The following is a 17,972-nucleotide window of genomic DNA, read 5'->3' on the forward strand; positions in this document are numbered from 1 at the left end:
CGACTTGAATCCACAATCGACTTGAGAATGGTCCAGGACGGACCGAAACGTCGTCGTCCCTTCATCTTCTAGTGTGTGGTCTGGTCAACATACTTTAGCCACGTTATTGTGACTCATCGCCTGAACACCGAGATATAAACATATTAATCTTTCTGTGAGAGAATTTCCAAAAAAATGTTAAATTTATGGACACCAGCAAGAGTCTTCCCACGACGGGCGTGTTCTATCAGCCGCTGACACCTTAAACCCCACTTGCATAGTAATGACCTCTGACCTCTCCTGTGTCAGGCGGCCCTGACCTCTCTTGTGTCAGGCGGCCCTGACCTCTCTTGTGTCAGGCGGCCCTGACCTCTCCTGTGTCAGGCGGCCCTGACCTCTCTTGTGTCAGGCGGCCCTGACCTCTCTTGTGTCAGGCGGCCCTGACCTCTCCTGTGTCAGGCGGCCCTGACCTCTCCTGTGTCAGGCGGCCCTGACCTCTCTTGTGTCAGGCGGCCCTGACCTCTCTTGTGTCAGGCGGCCCTGACCTCTCCTGTGTCAGGCGGCCCTGACCTCTCTTGTGTCAGGCGGCCCTGACCTCTCTTGTGTCAGGCGGCCCTGACCTCTCCTGTGTCAGGCGGCCCTGACCTCTCTTGTGTCAGGCGGCCCTGACCTCTCTTGTGTCAGCATAAGAGGTAGTATTCTATGACATTCGGTAGATGTCTTTTGATTAGATTTATTTTATGAGTTTTAGGAATTATGTTTTAGTAAACGGAAATAGAGGCACAATTTTAGGGAATTATGGCTTACTTTCAACTAATAAGGTCCGTTTGCTTTGGTTAAGGCTTATTTTTTTTACTCAATTATGACATAACTTATTTATAATTCTGGTTACTTTTCAACCAAGACGCATGAACCAGCAGGTGCTGCTGCACCCTCCACCATCATGTCCATGCTGGTCACATCTATACTGCAATTTCCACTCCACTCGAAATGTAACAACGTCTTTGAGATGAAATTTACCGATTTGATAACAAACTCCATCGCTGCCAGGATATGTTTGTCCATATATGTTCCTCTGTTTCTCTCTCTCTCTCTCTCTCTCTCTCTCTCTCTCTCTCTCTCTCTCTCTCTCTCTCTCTCTCTCTCTCTCTCTCTCTCTCTCTCTCTCTCTCTCTCTCTCTCTCTCTCTCTCTCTCTCTCTCTCTCTCTCTCTCTCTCTCTCTCTCTCTCTCTCTCTCTCTCTCGCGCTCTCTCTCGCTCTCTCTCTGTCTCTCTCTCTCTCTCTCTCTCTCTCTCTCTCTCTCTCTCTCTCTCTCTCTGTGTGTGTGTCTCTCTCTCTGTCTCTCTCTCTCTCTCTCTCTCTCTCTCTGTCTCTCTGTCTCTCTCTCTCTCTGTCTCTCTCTCTGTCTCTCTCTGTGGGAACCGACCTGTGAGATTTATATTTATTTAATTTATATGGATTTATATTTACGTTAATTTATATACTTCGATAGCAATTTGTATGATGATAAGTGGACTGTATTTCTGCAATAATCTCATAATCTCACAAATCGATCCTCTACACATTAGGGGGGGTTTATATTAATTGAATTTATATATATGCAGCCAATCAAACTACAGTATTAGACTACATACATTGAAGAGGTTCCTTATCTTATTGTACAGCAGGCCTTAGTCCACCAGGTATAACCAGGATGTAGACACCACATTTTCCCTCTTTGAGGTAGCTTCCATCACCCTGGTAACTGATGCACAAAGCATGCTTCCTCGTCTTGACCTGTCAAAAGGGCACTAGCTAAGAAGCCAGAATCCTAATATATGACAGCTATATCAGAGAAAACACTGTACATGGAACCATACAGACCTAGGCTTAATTACCTTTAGTATGAGGCGATCTCGTGCTCTAACTGGATCACCCTACCTAATGACATTAATGGCCATAAATGATAGATAAATGGGTTTCGGCAGTACACTTAACTTGAATTTGTTGACAGCGTGTTGATGATGGTACACCTTTGGTTTCCATAACACTTCGTCCAAGTAAAATTAACAGGAGCCGTATTTGCTCCCGTGAGCCTCTGTGGTCTAAGTATAAACAATGGCTGACCACTCCCTCACCCTGACGCCTGGCTTACATTGTCCAGATGACAGTAAGTGATAGAAGGGTCACATTTACTCTATTTTAATTCTGATAATTAAGTTAATTTATATGAGATGTTTTTATGATGGTAAAGTCCAAAGACTAATGTATTTAAGAATAATTCCCACCATAATAGGGGGTGAATTTATAACAGTATGTGGAATGATATCCCGTTTTCTATAGACGGAAATTCCACTACAATTACATTTTCTATGGGTAACTTGTTTATACAATACAGCAGCAATTATTATCTGTCTGTATGATATTATTAAATGGTGTCGGATTTTCCGACACTCTCTCTGTCTCTCTCACATGTACACACACACACACACACACACACACACACACACACACACACACACACACACACACACACACACACACACACATACACACACACACACACACACAGACACACACACACACACACACACACACACACACACACACACATACACACACACACACACACACACACACACACACACACACACACACACACACACACACACATGGTACACTGGTAATAATTACTAGTAAATAAAGTTTATGTACAGGTATAGGCTGTTTGCTCCATGTATGAGGCGGAGCGCGACGCTAGTCGTATGGTTGGCTATGGCGTCTGCCAGCGGGCCGCCCCTCCTCTCCCTTCTTAACAAGGCCATCAAACTAGTCTACGAACAAGCTCATTTGCACATGGAATGGAAATACTGGACTTTTCATGCTGTTGTTGACATGTCCGGAGAATGTTTGATACTTGTTGGACGTCCTCAAGTGCGTTGATCGTCGGAGGATACTTCTTAGGCACGTCTAGCACACTGACACGTTTAGCACATGTATCGGACACATTAACAACTGCAGCACGTGTTGGAAGCATCTGGGATCCTCGGGACACGTCTAGGACACGACACAAATGCACTGGACGTGTCTGCGACATATTTGATGCTGTACGAAACACTCCATGGACTGATCTGGGAGTCGCCAAGGACACGCCTCGGGCCTGCCCAGAAACGTTTAGGTCACGCCTTCAGCAGGTTGCAGTAGTGGCCGAAGACGTGGCCAAGACGGCCCTCGTCTACGGCACTCTACGACACGTTGCAGGAGTGCCTCTTGAAGAAGAACTTCTCCTGCTTCTGCTTGTGGATATAGGTAGGCAGGGACTTCCTCCGACGCTCCACCGCCGGACTCAGTTTGTAGCGGATCTGTGACGGGGAGACGAGACGGGCGTGAGTCACCGGGTGGGGTCATGGGGGGGGGGGGAGGCGGTGACATGTCATACTACTTGACACATTATATTTTTAGAATGCGGGTCAGGAGCTGAAGCTCAACCTACGTACAGCGTTAGGAAAATAAATAAACACACACACACACACACACACACACACACACACACACACACACACACACACACACACACACACACACACACACATACACACACACACACACATACACACACACACACACACACACACACACACACACACACACACACGCCAGACCTGTCCCCTGAAGCCCATATCAAGAGGATAACATCAGCGGCATATGCCAGGTTGGCTAACATAAGAACGGCCTTTAGAAACTTGTGTAAGAAATCATTCAGAACCTTATATACCACATATGTCAGACCAATCCTGGAGTATGCAGCCCCAGCATGGAGTCCATATCTTGTCATTCATAAGACTAAACTGGAGAAGGTTCAAGGCTTTGCCACCAGACTTGTTCCCGAACTGAGGGGTATGAACTACGAGGAGAGACTACGGGAATTAAATCTCACGTCACATAAAGACAGAAGAGTTCGGGGGACATGATCACCACATACAAGATTCTCAGGGAAACTGATAGAGTAGATGAAGAAAGATTATTTAACACAAGGGGCACAAGCACTAGGGCATACAGGTAAAAATTGAGTGCCCAAACGAGCCATAGAGACGTTAGAAGGATTTTTTTGTGTCAGAATAGTCGACAAATGGAATGCTTTATGAAATGATGTGGTGGAGGCTGACTCCATACACAGTTTCAAGTGTAAATATGATAGAGCCCAGTAGGCTCAGGAACCTGTACACTAATTGATTGACAGTTGAGAGGCGGGACCAAAGAGCCAGAGCTCAACCCCCGCAAGTACAACTGGGTGAGTACAACCAGGTGAGTACAACTAGGTGAGTACAACTAGGTGAGTACACACAAACTCTGCCACAATCCCACCCACTCCCTGACCCCCACCAGTGATTAAGTGCTTAATTGCACACTAGTTTCTCTATCAGCTACCTCACCCTGTCAGAGTAGAAGAGACAAATGTATGTGAATGCATGTGTGTGTGTGTATGTATGTGTATGTGTATAAAGTATATATGGAAGCTGATCAGAATTACATTTCACCTTTGTAAATGCATATTAATGACACTATGTAAAAGACACATCGAACACTTTATGTAGGGCATACGTAAATCTGCGTATCTATGTATTTACGTATGTAGGTTAGCTTAGCATTTTAAAAGCACCGAATCACCTTGTGTGGTTGAGTGTTCAATAAACCCTTGAACTATATGTTTAACACATCTCTAACCCTGTCCATGGAGGACAGAAGAAAATGTATATATGCTGGTTAGCATTGTAAACGTGTGGCCACGTCTGTGGTAGAAAATAATAATAAAAAAAAAAAACTCCCTGCCCCCTACCCAACTCCCTAATCCCGAGCCAGTGCCCGACCCGTACCCACTCCCTGATCCCCACTCACCCTCTGACTCCCACCCTGGAAACACAAACCGTAACTGTCTATTTTCCGCTTGTTACAACTTGTAATAAAGTTGTTACATCTTGGCTTAACGTGTTTATGACGTATTAGAACGTTGTTACAACTTGCTATATTGGTTGTTATAACTGGTTAGGAGGTGTTAAAACTTGTTCGAACGTTGTACCAACGTCGTAGTTTCGGTGTGTGTTTGGCGGGCACTCACACCCTGACACTGAGCTCTCCGGCAATAGGGTGTCCAGGAAGAGCCTGAAGTACAGTACACCAACGCCGACGGAGTTACGAACAAAGCCGAGGAAATAAAAGAGTTAGTGAATATGATCATGTTTTGATTGCATTAGTGGAAACGAAAATAAAGAATATGATCTTCTATGTAATATTCCCAGGGGGGGGGGAGAGGGGGTTCTAAGTAATAAGAAACGAAAGACAACAAAGGCAAGGAGGAGGAGGAGGAGGAGGAGGAGGAGGAGGAGGAGTTGCACTCCTAATAAACTGGGAGTGGAATTTCGAAGAACTCGAAAATGAGAGTGAAAACGCATACACAGACTCCATCATTGGGACACTGATAGTACAGGGACAATATTTGTGGTCCTGATAATTTACAACACCCCCCCCCCCACCAGAAGACCCAGGCAGCAATATGATGACATCATAATATTTCCACCATCCGAAAGGCCGATACACGATGAAGGGGAAACTACCTCCCTATAACGACCAGAGAAAAGGATCTGGGAGTGGACATAACACCTAACCTAACCCGAGCGGCTCATATAAATAGAATAACGTCAGCCACATACTCGGTATTCCACCGAGTGTGGTAGAGGATACCGAGAATACACTCCGCTTCTCGGTATACACACACACTTGAGTTTCCTTTCGTGCCGGTTGGTCAGTGTAAACTCCAGCGGTGACCTTAACGGCCCTCCTGCGCCTGATAGGCCTTAAGCCCAACACCAAACCAAGACCAACGCCACCGGGGGACTTCCGCCCCAAACCCTCTGTTTACACTCTCAAAGGCCAGGGGTCGCGGGTGTAAAAGTAATTTAAAACAAAATAGACTATCAGTGTATATTATTACAATTGTTTTATTTTGTATTTTATATGTTAACTTTATGTTAACTTTTATGTTAACTGTTTTAAATTATTATTTTTTGTGGAATGTTGCTAAATATGATGCTAGATAAAGATATAATCCCTTGAGAGCGTCCGAACTGTAAGGAAGAAGTTAGTTAACATCTTGAGAGAAACAACAGCGCGGTAAGGTAGTTATCGGGAAAATGTGCCAAGCTATTATGAATATATAGCACTAGGAAGGGATGAGGATAAGGATTTGGGAAAGAACGGAGGGAAGGGATGGTGCCCAACCACTTCGACGGTCCAACCTGTCCTCTTACAAACAAAGTCACTTTTCGCTTTTACGAAATGTTTAAGTGAACTAACAGGGGCAGGTCAGGATAAACTTTGGTACACGAACAAGGAAACATGTATGGGAATTATTAGAAACCAAAATCAACATTAGTAAATAAATTAAACTCAGAATTGAGGTGTTGGAGAAAGAGCACAGGGATGATGTGTTCATACTATTAATGTAGAGAATGGTAGACCCAGTGGGTCTACCATACTCTACATAAGTAGAGTATGAACTTGTATACTCTACATACTCTACCATACTCGACTGCTCCTCCTCTATTTAACAAAACTTATTGCGCAAGAGAGCACAGACATTTAGCCAGGTATATAGATTATAGCAAGGAATAACGGCTTATCCAGTCCAGCTCTCCTGTTTATCTGTCTCTCCGTGTCTGACTGTCCGTATCTGTCTCTCCGTGTCTGACTGTCCGTATCTGTCTCTCCGTGTCTGACTGTCCGTATCTGTCTCTCCGTGTCTGACTGTCCGTATCTGTCTCTCCGTGTCTGACTATCCGTGTCTGTCTCTCCGTGTCTGACTGTCCGTATCTGTCTCTCCGTGTCTGACTGTCCGTATCTGTCTCTCCGTGTCTGACTGTCCGTATCTGTCTCTCCGTGTCTGACTGTCCGTATCTGTCTCTCCGTGTCTGACTGTCCGTATCTGTCTCTCCGTGTCTGACTGTCCGTATCTGTCTCTCCGTGTCTGACTGTCCGTATCTGTCTCTCCGTGTCTGACTGTCCGTATCTGTCTCTCCGTGTCTGACTATCCGTATCTGTCTCTCCGTGTCTGACTATCCGTATCTGTCTCTCCGTGTCTGACTGTCCGTATCTGTCTCTCCGTGTCTGACTGTCCGTATCTGTCTCTCCGTGTCTGACTCTCCGTATCTGTCTCTCCGTGTCTGACTGTCCGTATCTGTCTCTCCGTGTCTGACTGTCCGTATCTGTCTCTCCGTGTCTGACTGTCCGTATCTGTCTCTCCGTGTCTATCTGTCCGTGTCTATCTGTCTACCTGCTTGCAGATAAAAAAATCCCCAAAGAAAATAATAAACAATGAGAGCCCCATCGGACGATTGAGAACATTACAAAGAGCGGGAAAAAAGTTCATGGTACTAAGAATCCAGAACAATAGTGATAAAAATATATTGAAAAACATGATAACTATTTATTAAAAAAACAAGATATAAAAATGTCAATTAATTAGGGACAAACTATTGCAACAGTTAATAGGAAGAGAAACATTATGAACATGATCCGTCAGCGGTGAGCAGCTGCTCCGTCAGCTGTGAGCAGCTGCTCCGTCAGCTGTGAGCAGCTGCCCCGTCAGCTGTAAACAGCTGTTCTGTCAACTGACCCACAGCTGCTACTTCAACTGACCCACAGCTGCTCCTTCATCAGGCTCACAGCTGCTCCTTCAACTGACACACAGCTGCTCCTTCAACTGACCCACAGCTGTTCCTTCAACTGACCCACAGCTGCTCCTTCATCAGGCTCACAGCTGCTCCTTCAACTGACCCACAGCTGCTGCTTCAACTGACCCACAGCTGCCCCTTCAACTGACCCAAAGCTGCTCCTTCAACTGACCCACAGCTGCTCCTTCAACTGACCCACAGCTGCTCCTTCAACTAACCCACAGCTGCTCCTTCAACTAACTCACAGCTGCTCCTTCAACTGACCCACAGCTGCTCCTTCAACTGACTCACAGCTGCTCCTTCAACTGATCCACAGCTGCTCCTTCAACTGACCCACAGCTGGTCCTTCAACTGACCCACAGCTGCTCCTTCAACTGACCCACAGCTGCTCCTTCAACTGACCCACAGCTGCTCCTTCAACTGACCCACAGCTGCTCCTTCATCAGGCTCACAGCTGCTCCTTCAACTGGCTGGTTCACAGCTGCTCCTTCAACTGACCCACAGCTGCTCCTGCATCAGGCTCACAGCTGCTCCTTCAACTGACCCACACCTGCTCCTTCAACTGACCCACAGCTGCTTCTTCAACTGACCCAAAGCTGCTCCTTCAACTGACCCACAGCTGCTCCTTCAACTGACCCACAGCTGCTCCTTCAACTAACCCACAGCTGCTCCTTCAACTAACTCACAGCTGCTCCTTCAACTGACCCACAGCTGCTCCTTCAACTGACTCACAGCTGCTCCTTCAACTGACCCACAGCTGCTCCTTCAACTGACCCACAGCTGCTCCTTCAACTGACCCACAGCTGCTACTTCAACTGACTCACAGCTGCTCCTTCAACTGACCCACAGCTGCTCCTTCAACTGACCCACAGCTGGTCCTTCAACTGACCCACAGCTGCTCCTTCAACTGACCCACAGCTGCTCCTTCAACTGACCCACAGCTGCTCCTTCAACTGACCCACAGATGCTTCTTCATCAGGCTCACAGCTGCTCCTTCAACTGGCTGGTTCACAGCTGCTCCTTCAAATGGCCCACAGCTGCTCCTTCATCAGGCTCACAGCTGCTCCTTCAACTGGCTGGTTCACAGCTGCTCCTTCAAATGGCCCACAGCTGCTCCTTCATCAGGCTCACAGCTGCTCCTTCAACTGGCTGGTTCACAGCTGCTCCTTCAACTGACCCACAGCGGCTCCTTCAACTGACCCACAGCTGCTCCTTCATCAGGCTCACAGCTGCTCCTTCAACTGGCTGGTTCACAGCTGCTCCTTCAACTGGCCCAGAGCTGCTCCTTCAACTGACCCACAGCTGCTCCTTCCACTGACCCACAGCTGCTCCTTCAACTGATCCACAGCTGCTCCTGCAACTGACCCACAGCTGCTCCTTCAACTGACCCACAGCTGCTCCTTCAACTGACTCACAGCTGCTCCTTCAACTGACCCACAGCTGCTCCTTCAACTGACTCACAGCTGCTCCTTCAACTGACCCACAGCTGGTCCTTCAACTGACCCACAGCTGCTCCTTCATCTGACCCACAGCTGATACTTCAACTGACTCACAGCTGCTCCTTCAACTGACCCACAGCTGCTCCTTCAACTGACCCACAGCTGCTCCTTCAACTGACCCACAGCTGCTCCTTCAACTGACCAACAGCTGCTCCTTCAACTGACCCACAGCTGCTCCTTCAACTGACCCATAGCTGCTCCTTCATCAGGCTCACAGCTGCTCCTTCAACTGGCCCACAGCTGCTCCTTCATCAGGCTCACAGCTGCTCCTTCAACTGGCTGGTTCACAGCTGCTCCTTCAACTGACCCACAGCTGCTCCTTCAACTGACTCACAGCTGCTCCTTCAACTGACCCACAGCTGCTCCTTCATCAGGCTCACAGCTGCTCCTTCAACTGGCTGGTTCACAGCTGCTCCTTCAACTGGCCCACAGCTGCTCCTTCAACTGACCCACAGCTGCTCCTTCAACTGACCCACAGCTGCTCCTTCAACTGACCCACAGCTGCTCCTTCATCTGACCCACAGCTGCTCCTTCAACTGACCCACAGCTGCTCCTTCAACTGACCCACAGCTGCTCCTTCAACTGACTCACAACTGCTCCTTCAACTGACTCACAGCTGCTCCTTCAACTGGCTCACAGCTGCTCCTTCAACTGACCCACAGCTGCTCCTTCAACTGGCTCACAGCTGCTCCTTCAACTGACCCACAGCTGCTCCTTCAACTGGCTCACAGCTGCTCCTTCAACTGGTTCACAGCTGCTCCTTCATCAGGCTCACAGCTGCTCCTTCAACTGACCCACAGCTGCTCCTTCAACTGGCCCACAGCTGCTCCTTCAACTGACTCACAGCTGCTCCTTCAACTGACCCACAGCTGCTCCTTCAACTGACTCACAGCTGCTCCTTCAATTGACCCACAGCTGCTCCTTCAACTGGTTCACAGCTGCTCCTTCAACTGAACCACAGCTGCTTCTTCATCAGGCTCACAGCTGCTCCTTCAACTGGCTGGTTCACAGCTGCTCCTTCAACTGGCTGGTTCACAGCTGCTCCTTCAACTGGCCCACAGCTGCTCCTTCAACTGACCCACAGCTGCTCCTTCAACTGACCCACAGCTGCTCCTTCAACTGACCCACAGCTGCTCCTTCAACTGACTCACAGCTGCTCCTTCAACTGACCCACAGCTGCTCCTTCAACTGACTCACAGCTACCCCTTCAACTGACCCACAGCTACTCCTTCAACTGGTTCACAGCTTCTCCTTCAACTGACCCACAGCTGCTCCTTCAACTGACCCACAGCTGCTCCTTCAACTGGCTCACAGCTGCTCCTTCAACTGACCCACAGCTGCTCCTTCAACTGGTTCACAGCTGCTCCTTCAACTGACCCACAGCTGCTTCTTCAACTGGCTCACAGCTGCTCCTTCAACTGGCTCACAGCTGCTCCTTCAACTAGCTCACAGCTGCTCCTTCAACTGACCCACAGCTGCTCCTTCAACTGACCCACAGCTGCTCCTTCAACTGACCCACAGCTGCTAATTCATCAGGCTCACAGCTGCTCCTTCAACTGACCCACAGCTGCACCTTCAACTGGTTCACAGCTGCTCCTTCAACTGACCACAGCTACTCCTTCAACTGACCCACAGCTGCTCCTTCATCAGGCTCACAGCTGCTCCTTCAACTGACCCACAGCTGTTCCTTCAACTGGCTCACAGCTGCTCCTTCAACTGACCCACAGCTGCTCCTTCAACTTACCCACAGCTGCTCCTTCATCAGGCTCACAGCTGCTCCTTCAACTGGCTGGTTCACTGCTGCTCCTTCAAGTGGCTGGTTCACAGCTGCTCCTTCATCTGGCTGGTTCACAGCTGCTCCTTCAACTGGCTGGTTCACAGCTGCTCCTTCAACTGGCTCACAGCTGCTCCTTCAACTGGCTGGTTCACAGCTGCTCCTTCAACTGGCTGGTTCACAGCTGCTCCTTCAACTGGCTGGTTCACAGCTGCTCCTTCAACTGGCCCACAGCTGCTCCTTCAAGTGGCTGGTTCACAGCTGCTCCTTCAACTGGCTCACAGCTGCTCCTTCAACTGGCTGGTTCACAGCTGCTCCTTCAACTGGCTGGTTCACAGCTGCTCCTTCAACTGGCCCACAGCTGCTCCTTCAACTGACCCACAGCTGCTCCTTCAACTGACCCACAGCTGCTCCTTCAACTGACCCACAGCTGCTCCTTCAACTGGCTCACAGCTGCTCCTTCAACTGGCTGGTTCACAGCTGCTCCTTCAACTGGCCCACAGCTGCTCCTTCAACCGGTTCACAGCTGCTCCTTCAACTGGTTCACAGCTGCTCCTTCAACTGGCCCACAGCTGCTCCTTCAACTGGTTCACAGCTGCTCCTTCAACTGGCTGGTTCACAACTGCTCCTTCAACTGGCTCACAGCTGCTCCTTCAACTGGCTCACAGCTGCTCCTTCAACTGACCCACAGCTGCTCCTTCAACTGGCCCACAGCTGCTCCTTCAACTGACCCACAGCTGCTCCTTCAACTGGCCCACATCTGCTCCTTCAACTGGCCAACAGCTGCTCCTACAACTGACCCACAGCTGCTCCTACAACTGACCCACAGCTGCTCCTTCAACTGACCCACACCTGCTCCTTCAACTGACCCACAGCTGCTCCTTCAACTGACTCACAGCTGCTCCTTCAACTGACTCACAGCTGCTCCTTCAACTGACCCACACCTGCTCCTTCAACTGACCCACACCTGCTCCTTCAACTGACCCACACCTGCTCCTTCAACTGACCCACAGCTGCTCCTTCATCTGACCCAGAGCTGCTCCTTCAACTGACTCACAGCTGCTCCTTCAACTGACCCACAGCTGCTCCTTCAACTGACCCACAGCTGCTCGTTCAACTGACCCACAGCTGCTCCTTTAACTGACCCACAGCTGCTCCTTCAACTGACCCACAGCTGCTCCTTCAACTGGCCCACAGCTGCTCCTTCAACTGGCCCACAGCTGCTCCTTCAACTGACCCACAGCTGCTCCTTCAACTGACCCACAGCTGGTCCTTCAACTGACCCACACCTGCTCCTTCAACTGACCCACAGCTGCTCCTTCAACTGACCCACAGCTGCTCCTTCAACTGACCCACAGCTGCTCCTTCAACTGACCCACACCTGCTCCTTCAACTGACCCACACCTGCTCCTTCAACTGACCCACAGCAGCTCCTTCATCTGACCCACAGTTGCTCCTTCAACTGACTCACAGCTGCTCCTTCAACTGACCCACAGCTGCTCCTTCAACTGACCCACTGTTGCTCCTTCAACTGACCCACAGCTGCTCCTTCTACTGACCCACAGCTGCTCCTTCAACTGACCCACAGCTGCTCCTTCAACTGACTCACAGCTGCTCCTTCATCAGGCACACAGCTGCTCCTTCAACTGGCTGGTTCACAACTCCTCCTTCAACTGGCCCACAGCTGCTCCTTCATCAGGCTCACAGCTGCTCCTTGAACTGGCTGGTTCACAGCTGCTCCTTCAACTGACCCACAGCTGCTCCTTCAACTGACTCACAGGTGCTCCTTCAACTGACCCACAGCTGCTCCTTCAACTGACCCACAGCTGCTCCTTCAACTGACTCACAGCTGCTCCTTCAACTGACCCACAGCTGCTCCTTCAACTGACCCACAGCTGCTCCTTCAACTAACCCACACCTGCTCTTTCATCTGACCCACAGCTGCTCCTTCAACTGGCCCACACCTGCTCCTTCAACTGACCCACAGCTGTTCCTTCAACTGACCCACAGCTGCTCCTTTAACTGACCCACAGCTGCTCCTTCAAATGACCCACAGCTGCTCCTTCAACTAACCCACACCTGCTCCTTCATCTGACCCACACCTGCGCCTTCAACTGACCCATACCTGCTCCTTCATCTGACCCCCAGCTGCTCCTTCAACTGACCCACAGCTGCTCCTTCATCTGACCCACAGCTGCTACTTGACCCGACTCAGAAAAGGGTTGATCGCATGTGTTTATCCAACAGTGGGAATCTAGGGCAGTTTGCAGGAGCTTCAGCTCCTGGACCCTGCCATTGCAGCTGTCGCTCATCTAAATTCAATAACTTCACTTCCATTTAAGTCCGCTGCACTTTGTATATGTGGATCATGTCTCCTCTTTCTCTTGAAAGATATCCAACAAGGTTCGGTCCTGAGACAATGGGAGTGAGCTACGTAGACAGGAAAGAAAGATTAATTAGAAACATGATCACGACATACAAGATTCCAATGCAAAGTAGACAAAGAAGCAATATTGTAATTTAGGAGGAGGAGAAGGCGGGAGGCGGAGCAGGAGACAAAGGGTCCACAGAGACGGTAGTTAAATGAATTAGGTTCAGTTTTAATTAAAATGTAAATAAGGTGAGTGAAGGTAAAGTTACATTAAACTAGTAACGTTAGCAAGGAAGGAGTTACTACACGAGCTTACAGTGTTAACATGTCTAGCTCAGTACACACACACACACATACATACATATATACATATATACATAAATAAACACACATATACGTATACATACACAAATTAGGGTGGACATGATCACCACATTCAAGATTCTGAAGGGAATTGATAGGGTAGATAAAGACAGGCTATTTAACACAAGGGGCACACGCACTAGGGGACACAGGTAGAAACTGAGTGCCCAAATGAGTCACAGAGATATTAGAAAGAACTTTTTTAGTATCAGAGTGGTTGACAAATGGAATGCATTAGGAAGTGATGTGGTGGAGGCTGACTTCATACACAGTTTCAAGTGTAGATATGATAAAGCCCAATAGGCTCAGGAATCTGTACACCTGTTGATTGACAGTTGAGAGGCGGGACCAAAGAGCCAGAGCTCAACCCCCGCAAGCACAACTAGGTGAGTACAAACACATACATACATGTATATCCACAAACACACACACATACATGTATACATTCACAAACAAACACATATATGTATTCATACACACACACATACATGAATAGCGATACAAAAAATATGATTTGAAGCCATACAAGCAAATTACTTGAAAATAATTAATAGAGCACAAAAGCAAATTCCCGTCCCCGCTGGTGTTTCTGTGCTCCCCTCTCTTGTCTTTACTTAAAAATAAAACCTTTTGTTACATGAAATGGAACTCCGACGTGGGTGTAGGGGAGGCGCACACACACACACACACACACACACACACACACACACACACACACACACACACACACACACACACACACACACACACACACACACACACACACACACACACACACACACACACACACACACACACATACACACACACACACACACACACCTCACCCACCTGTCCCTGGTGAAGGACCTTCTTGAAGAGGGCGAGGACGGAGTGAGGCTGTAGGGCGCAGGTCTCCATGTAGCCGTGATCCCAGTCCAGCTCGACCCTGGCCTGGGCCGTGGCCCGGGCCACCACCCGCCGGCCCTCCAGGTCACTCTTGTTTCCCGCCACCACCACCGGGACCCTCGGACCCCGCAGCCGCACGATCTGCCACACAGCACTAGTTGGTGGTGGTGGTGGTGGAGAGGGTGATGATGGTGATGGTGTGCAGGTGATAGTGGTGGTTTGTGGCGGTGAACTACCTCTCAACAACAATCAGCCTTAGGCTTCATAAACAACTTGTGTGTTCAAGATGTCATATTCGCCAGAATGAGCTGCTTCACACGGGAAAAGGCGGCTAAAACTTTACTTTTAATCATTCTCAAATCAAAGTTTAAGGTGAGAGGTCAATGGTCAAGTGCTGAGCGGACTCTGACCTCCTCCCTGAAGGTGGAGAGGAGCTCCCAGGAGGCGACGTCGTCGATGGTATAGACGAGGAGGAAGGCATCTGACTGCCTGATGGCAAGCTCTCTCATGGCCGGGAACTGGTGGGTCCCCGAAGTATCCAGCAGGTCCAGGATCAGCGTCTCTCCCTCGATTTCGTACTCGCCTCGATGAAGCTCCTCCACCGTGGGCTTGTAGCTCGTCAGGATCTGCAGCAGGAGATCAGTAGAGTACATGTTATCCTCTCTCTCTCTCTCTCACACGCCTCAAGATGGGAAATGGAAGCGGTCGTGAACGAAGGGAACATCAGAATAAGCAAGAATGGAAAACATTTTCTGCATAAAGATTGTTGAAGGGTCAATTTGAAGTGTTTGTATGCATCTGCAGCACGAGAGATTGTATTCTCCTCCAGGAGGAGGAGGAAGCAAGGTAGCTGAGACAAGACAATCAGCGCTCTGGACGAGGACACTTCACACACTAATATACCAACAACACACGAGTCTAGAGCGGCTAAGTGAACAGTCATGCTCAGTATGACGCTTTAAGACAGAAGAAACACCTGGAGTGTGAGAGGAGCGGCACATGTGCTCCCACAGAGAGACAGAGACAACTTCAGCCTTAGCTCAGCCAGTAGAGTGGAACATTCAATGTTGACTAAGATGTTTAAGGTGCGTTGAGTGTGAGATGCTTAGAGTGCATTAAGTATAGGATAATTAGAGGGCGTTGAAAATAGGATATTTAAGACACATGGCGCTGATGGCATACAGCTGTATTGTAGTGTTCAGTAAAACATTCTAATTTGTATACAAAAAACAAACTATTATTGATGAGTTTTATGATTAAAAACAGAAAATTGCATAAAGATTGAGAGTTAATAATGAAACAATTGGTGTGTGGTAATGGACTTTTACCACTGGTATAATTGGTAGTTTGACTGTATTGTTACCTGTGTGCCTTGTCCGTAAAGGTCAACCTGGCTCTGTTAAAGGTCAACTTGTCGTTATGAAAAAATCTCAAGGCTCTCTCATCTGCATCTTAATGAATGGGAGGAGGTACACACACACACACACACACACACACACACACACACACACACACACACACACACACACACACACACACACACACACACACACACACACACACACAAAGGGGCCTCGTAGCCTGGTGGATAGCGCGCAGGACTCGTAATTCTGTGGCGCGGGTTCGATTCCCGCACGAGGCAGAAACAAATGGGCAAAGTTTCTTTCACCCTAAGTACCCCTGTTACCTAGCAGTAAAATAGGTACCTGGGAGTTAGTCAGCTGTCACGGGCTGCTTCCTGGTGTGTGTGTGTGTGGTGTGGGGAAAAAAAAAAAAAAAAAGTAGTTAGTAAACAGTTGATTGACAGTTGAGAGGCGGGCCGAAAGAGCAAAGCTCAACCCCCGCAAAAACACAACTAGTAAACACAACTAGTAAACACACGCACCCGTACCTTGTCAAGCACAAGACGAAGCTGGAAAAAGTTCAAAGGTATGCCACTAGGCTAGTCCCAGAACTAAGAGGCATGAGTTACGAGGAAAGGCTGCGGGAAATGCACCTTACGACACTGGAAGACAGAAGAGTAAGGGGAGACATGATCACAATCTACAAAATCCTCAGGGGAATCGACCAGGTAAACAAGGATAAACTATTCAACACTGGTGGTACGCGAACAAGGGGACACAGGTGGAAACTGAGTACCCACATGAGCCACAGGGACGTTAGATAGAACTTTTTCAGTGTCAGAGTAGTTAACAGGTGGAATGCATTAGGCAGTGATGTGGTGGAGGCTGACTCCATACACAGTTTCAAATGTAGATATGATAGAGCCCAGTAGGCTCAGAAATCTGTCACCCAGTTGATTGACAGTTGAGAGGCGGGACCAAAGAGCCAGAGCTCAACCCCCGCAAGCACAAATAGGTGAGTACAACTAGGTGAGTACACACACACACACACACACACACACACACACACACACACACACACACACACACACACACACACACACATGGCTCCCCTTGTATTGTTGGGGCTCCCAAGTGGAAGGGGCTCAGCCCCTTCCACTAGACATGGAAAGGCTGAGCATAGCATTGAGAAGGTTTTCAGGTTAGGCTGGTACAAAAAAGACCGAGACCGTGTGTTAAAGATAGTGTTTGCAAACGAGAACACAAAGGACACGATTCTAACAAAGAAAAGCCACCTGCAACATGTGGGAGAATTAAAAAAAAGTATTCCTCCAGAGGGACATGACGAGGGAGGAGAGGGCCATGGCGGCAGAAGCAAGGAAGAAGCACAGGGCGAGAGGGGAAAACCAGGAAACCACAGCTCCCAACACATCACCCCCAGAGGCGAGGGGGGAACCCACAACCAGCTACCCAGTAACACGAGCGGAGAGGGCAACCCCACCACCCTCCTCTGCATAGAAAACCCCCCTTTCCTTCCTGTCCTCCCGCCCCGTTCACCCCATACCCTTCCTGTCCTTCCCCCTTCACTTCACCCCCCACCCCTCATCCCAGTAGCCTCTGCAACCCTGGCATCCACCTCACAAATCCTCACACCCATGGCACAGCTTCCTCCACCAGCAGAACATTCACCAAGGAGGAGATTTGAGAAGGGACAGAAGAAAGTGAGCCTCAAGGCAATGTACACTAACATAGATGGTATTACAAATAAGGCAAATGAACTTGGAGAATGGGTACTAGAGGAAATCCCAGACATAATAGCTCTCACAGAAACAAAGCTGACGAAAACAATTACAAATGCAGTGTTCCCACAGGACTATTATGTTATGAGGGAAGAGACAAAAGGAAGAGGTGGTGGTGGTGTAGCTCTGCTGGTAAGAAAATGCTGGGATTTTGAGGAGTTGGTTGTTCAGGGCTGTGAAGGTTTCAGTGACTACATAATAGGAACAATAACAACTGGAGGGCAAAAAATTATAGTCGTAGTCATATAT

At 48.7% G+C, this 17,972-nt stretch overlaps 1 protein-coding gene across 1 annotated transcript in view; it reads right to left on the reverse strand.

Moving 5' to 3' along the window:
• Nucleotides 1-2,402: 2,402 nt before the first annotated feature.
• LOC123770423 (ras-related protein Rap-2b) overlaps nt 2,403-17,972 on the reverse strand; it is a 45,195-nt gene continuing 29,625 nt past the window's right edge. The window contains exons 3-5 of the mRNA XM_045762265.2: nt 14,992-15,207; nt 14,525-14,722; nt 2,403-3,321 (exon numbers count right to left, since the gene is read on the reverse strand). Coding sequence (XP_045618221.1) covers nt 3,205-3,321; nt 14,525-14,722; nt 14,992-15,207 — 531 coding nt within the window. The 3' untranslated portion in view covers nt 2,403-3,204. The remainder of the gene's footprint in view (nt 3,322-14,524; nt 14,723-14,991; nt 15,208-17,972) is intronic.

Source organism: Procambarus clarkii, chromosome 42 (assembly GCF_040958095.1).
Source record: "Procambarus clarkii isolate CNS0578487 chromosome 42, FALCON_Pclarkii_2.0, whole genome shotgun sequence".
Taxonomy (NCBI): domain Eukaryota; kingdom Metazoa; phylum Arthropoda; class Malacostraca; order Decapoda; family Cambaridae; genus Procambarus; species Procambarus clarkii.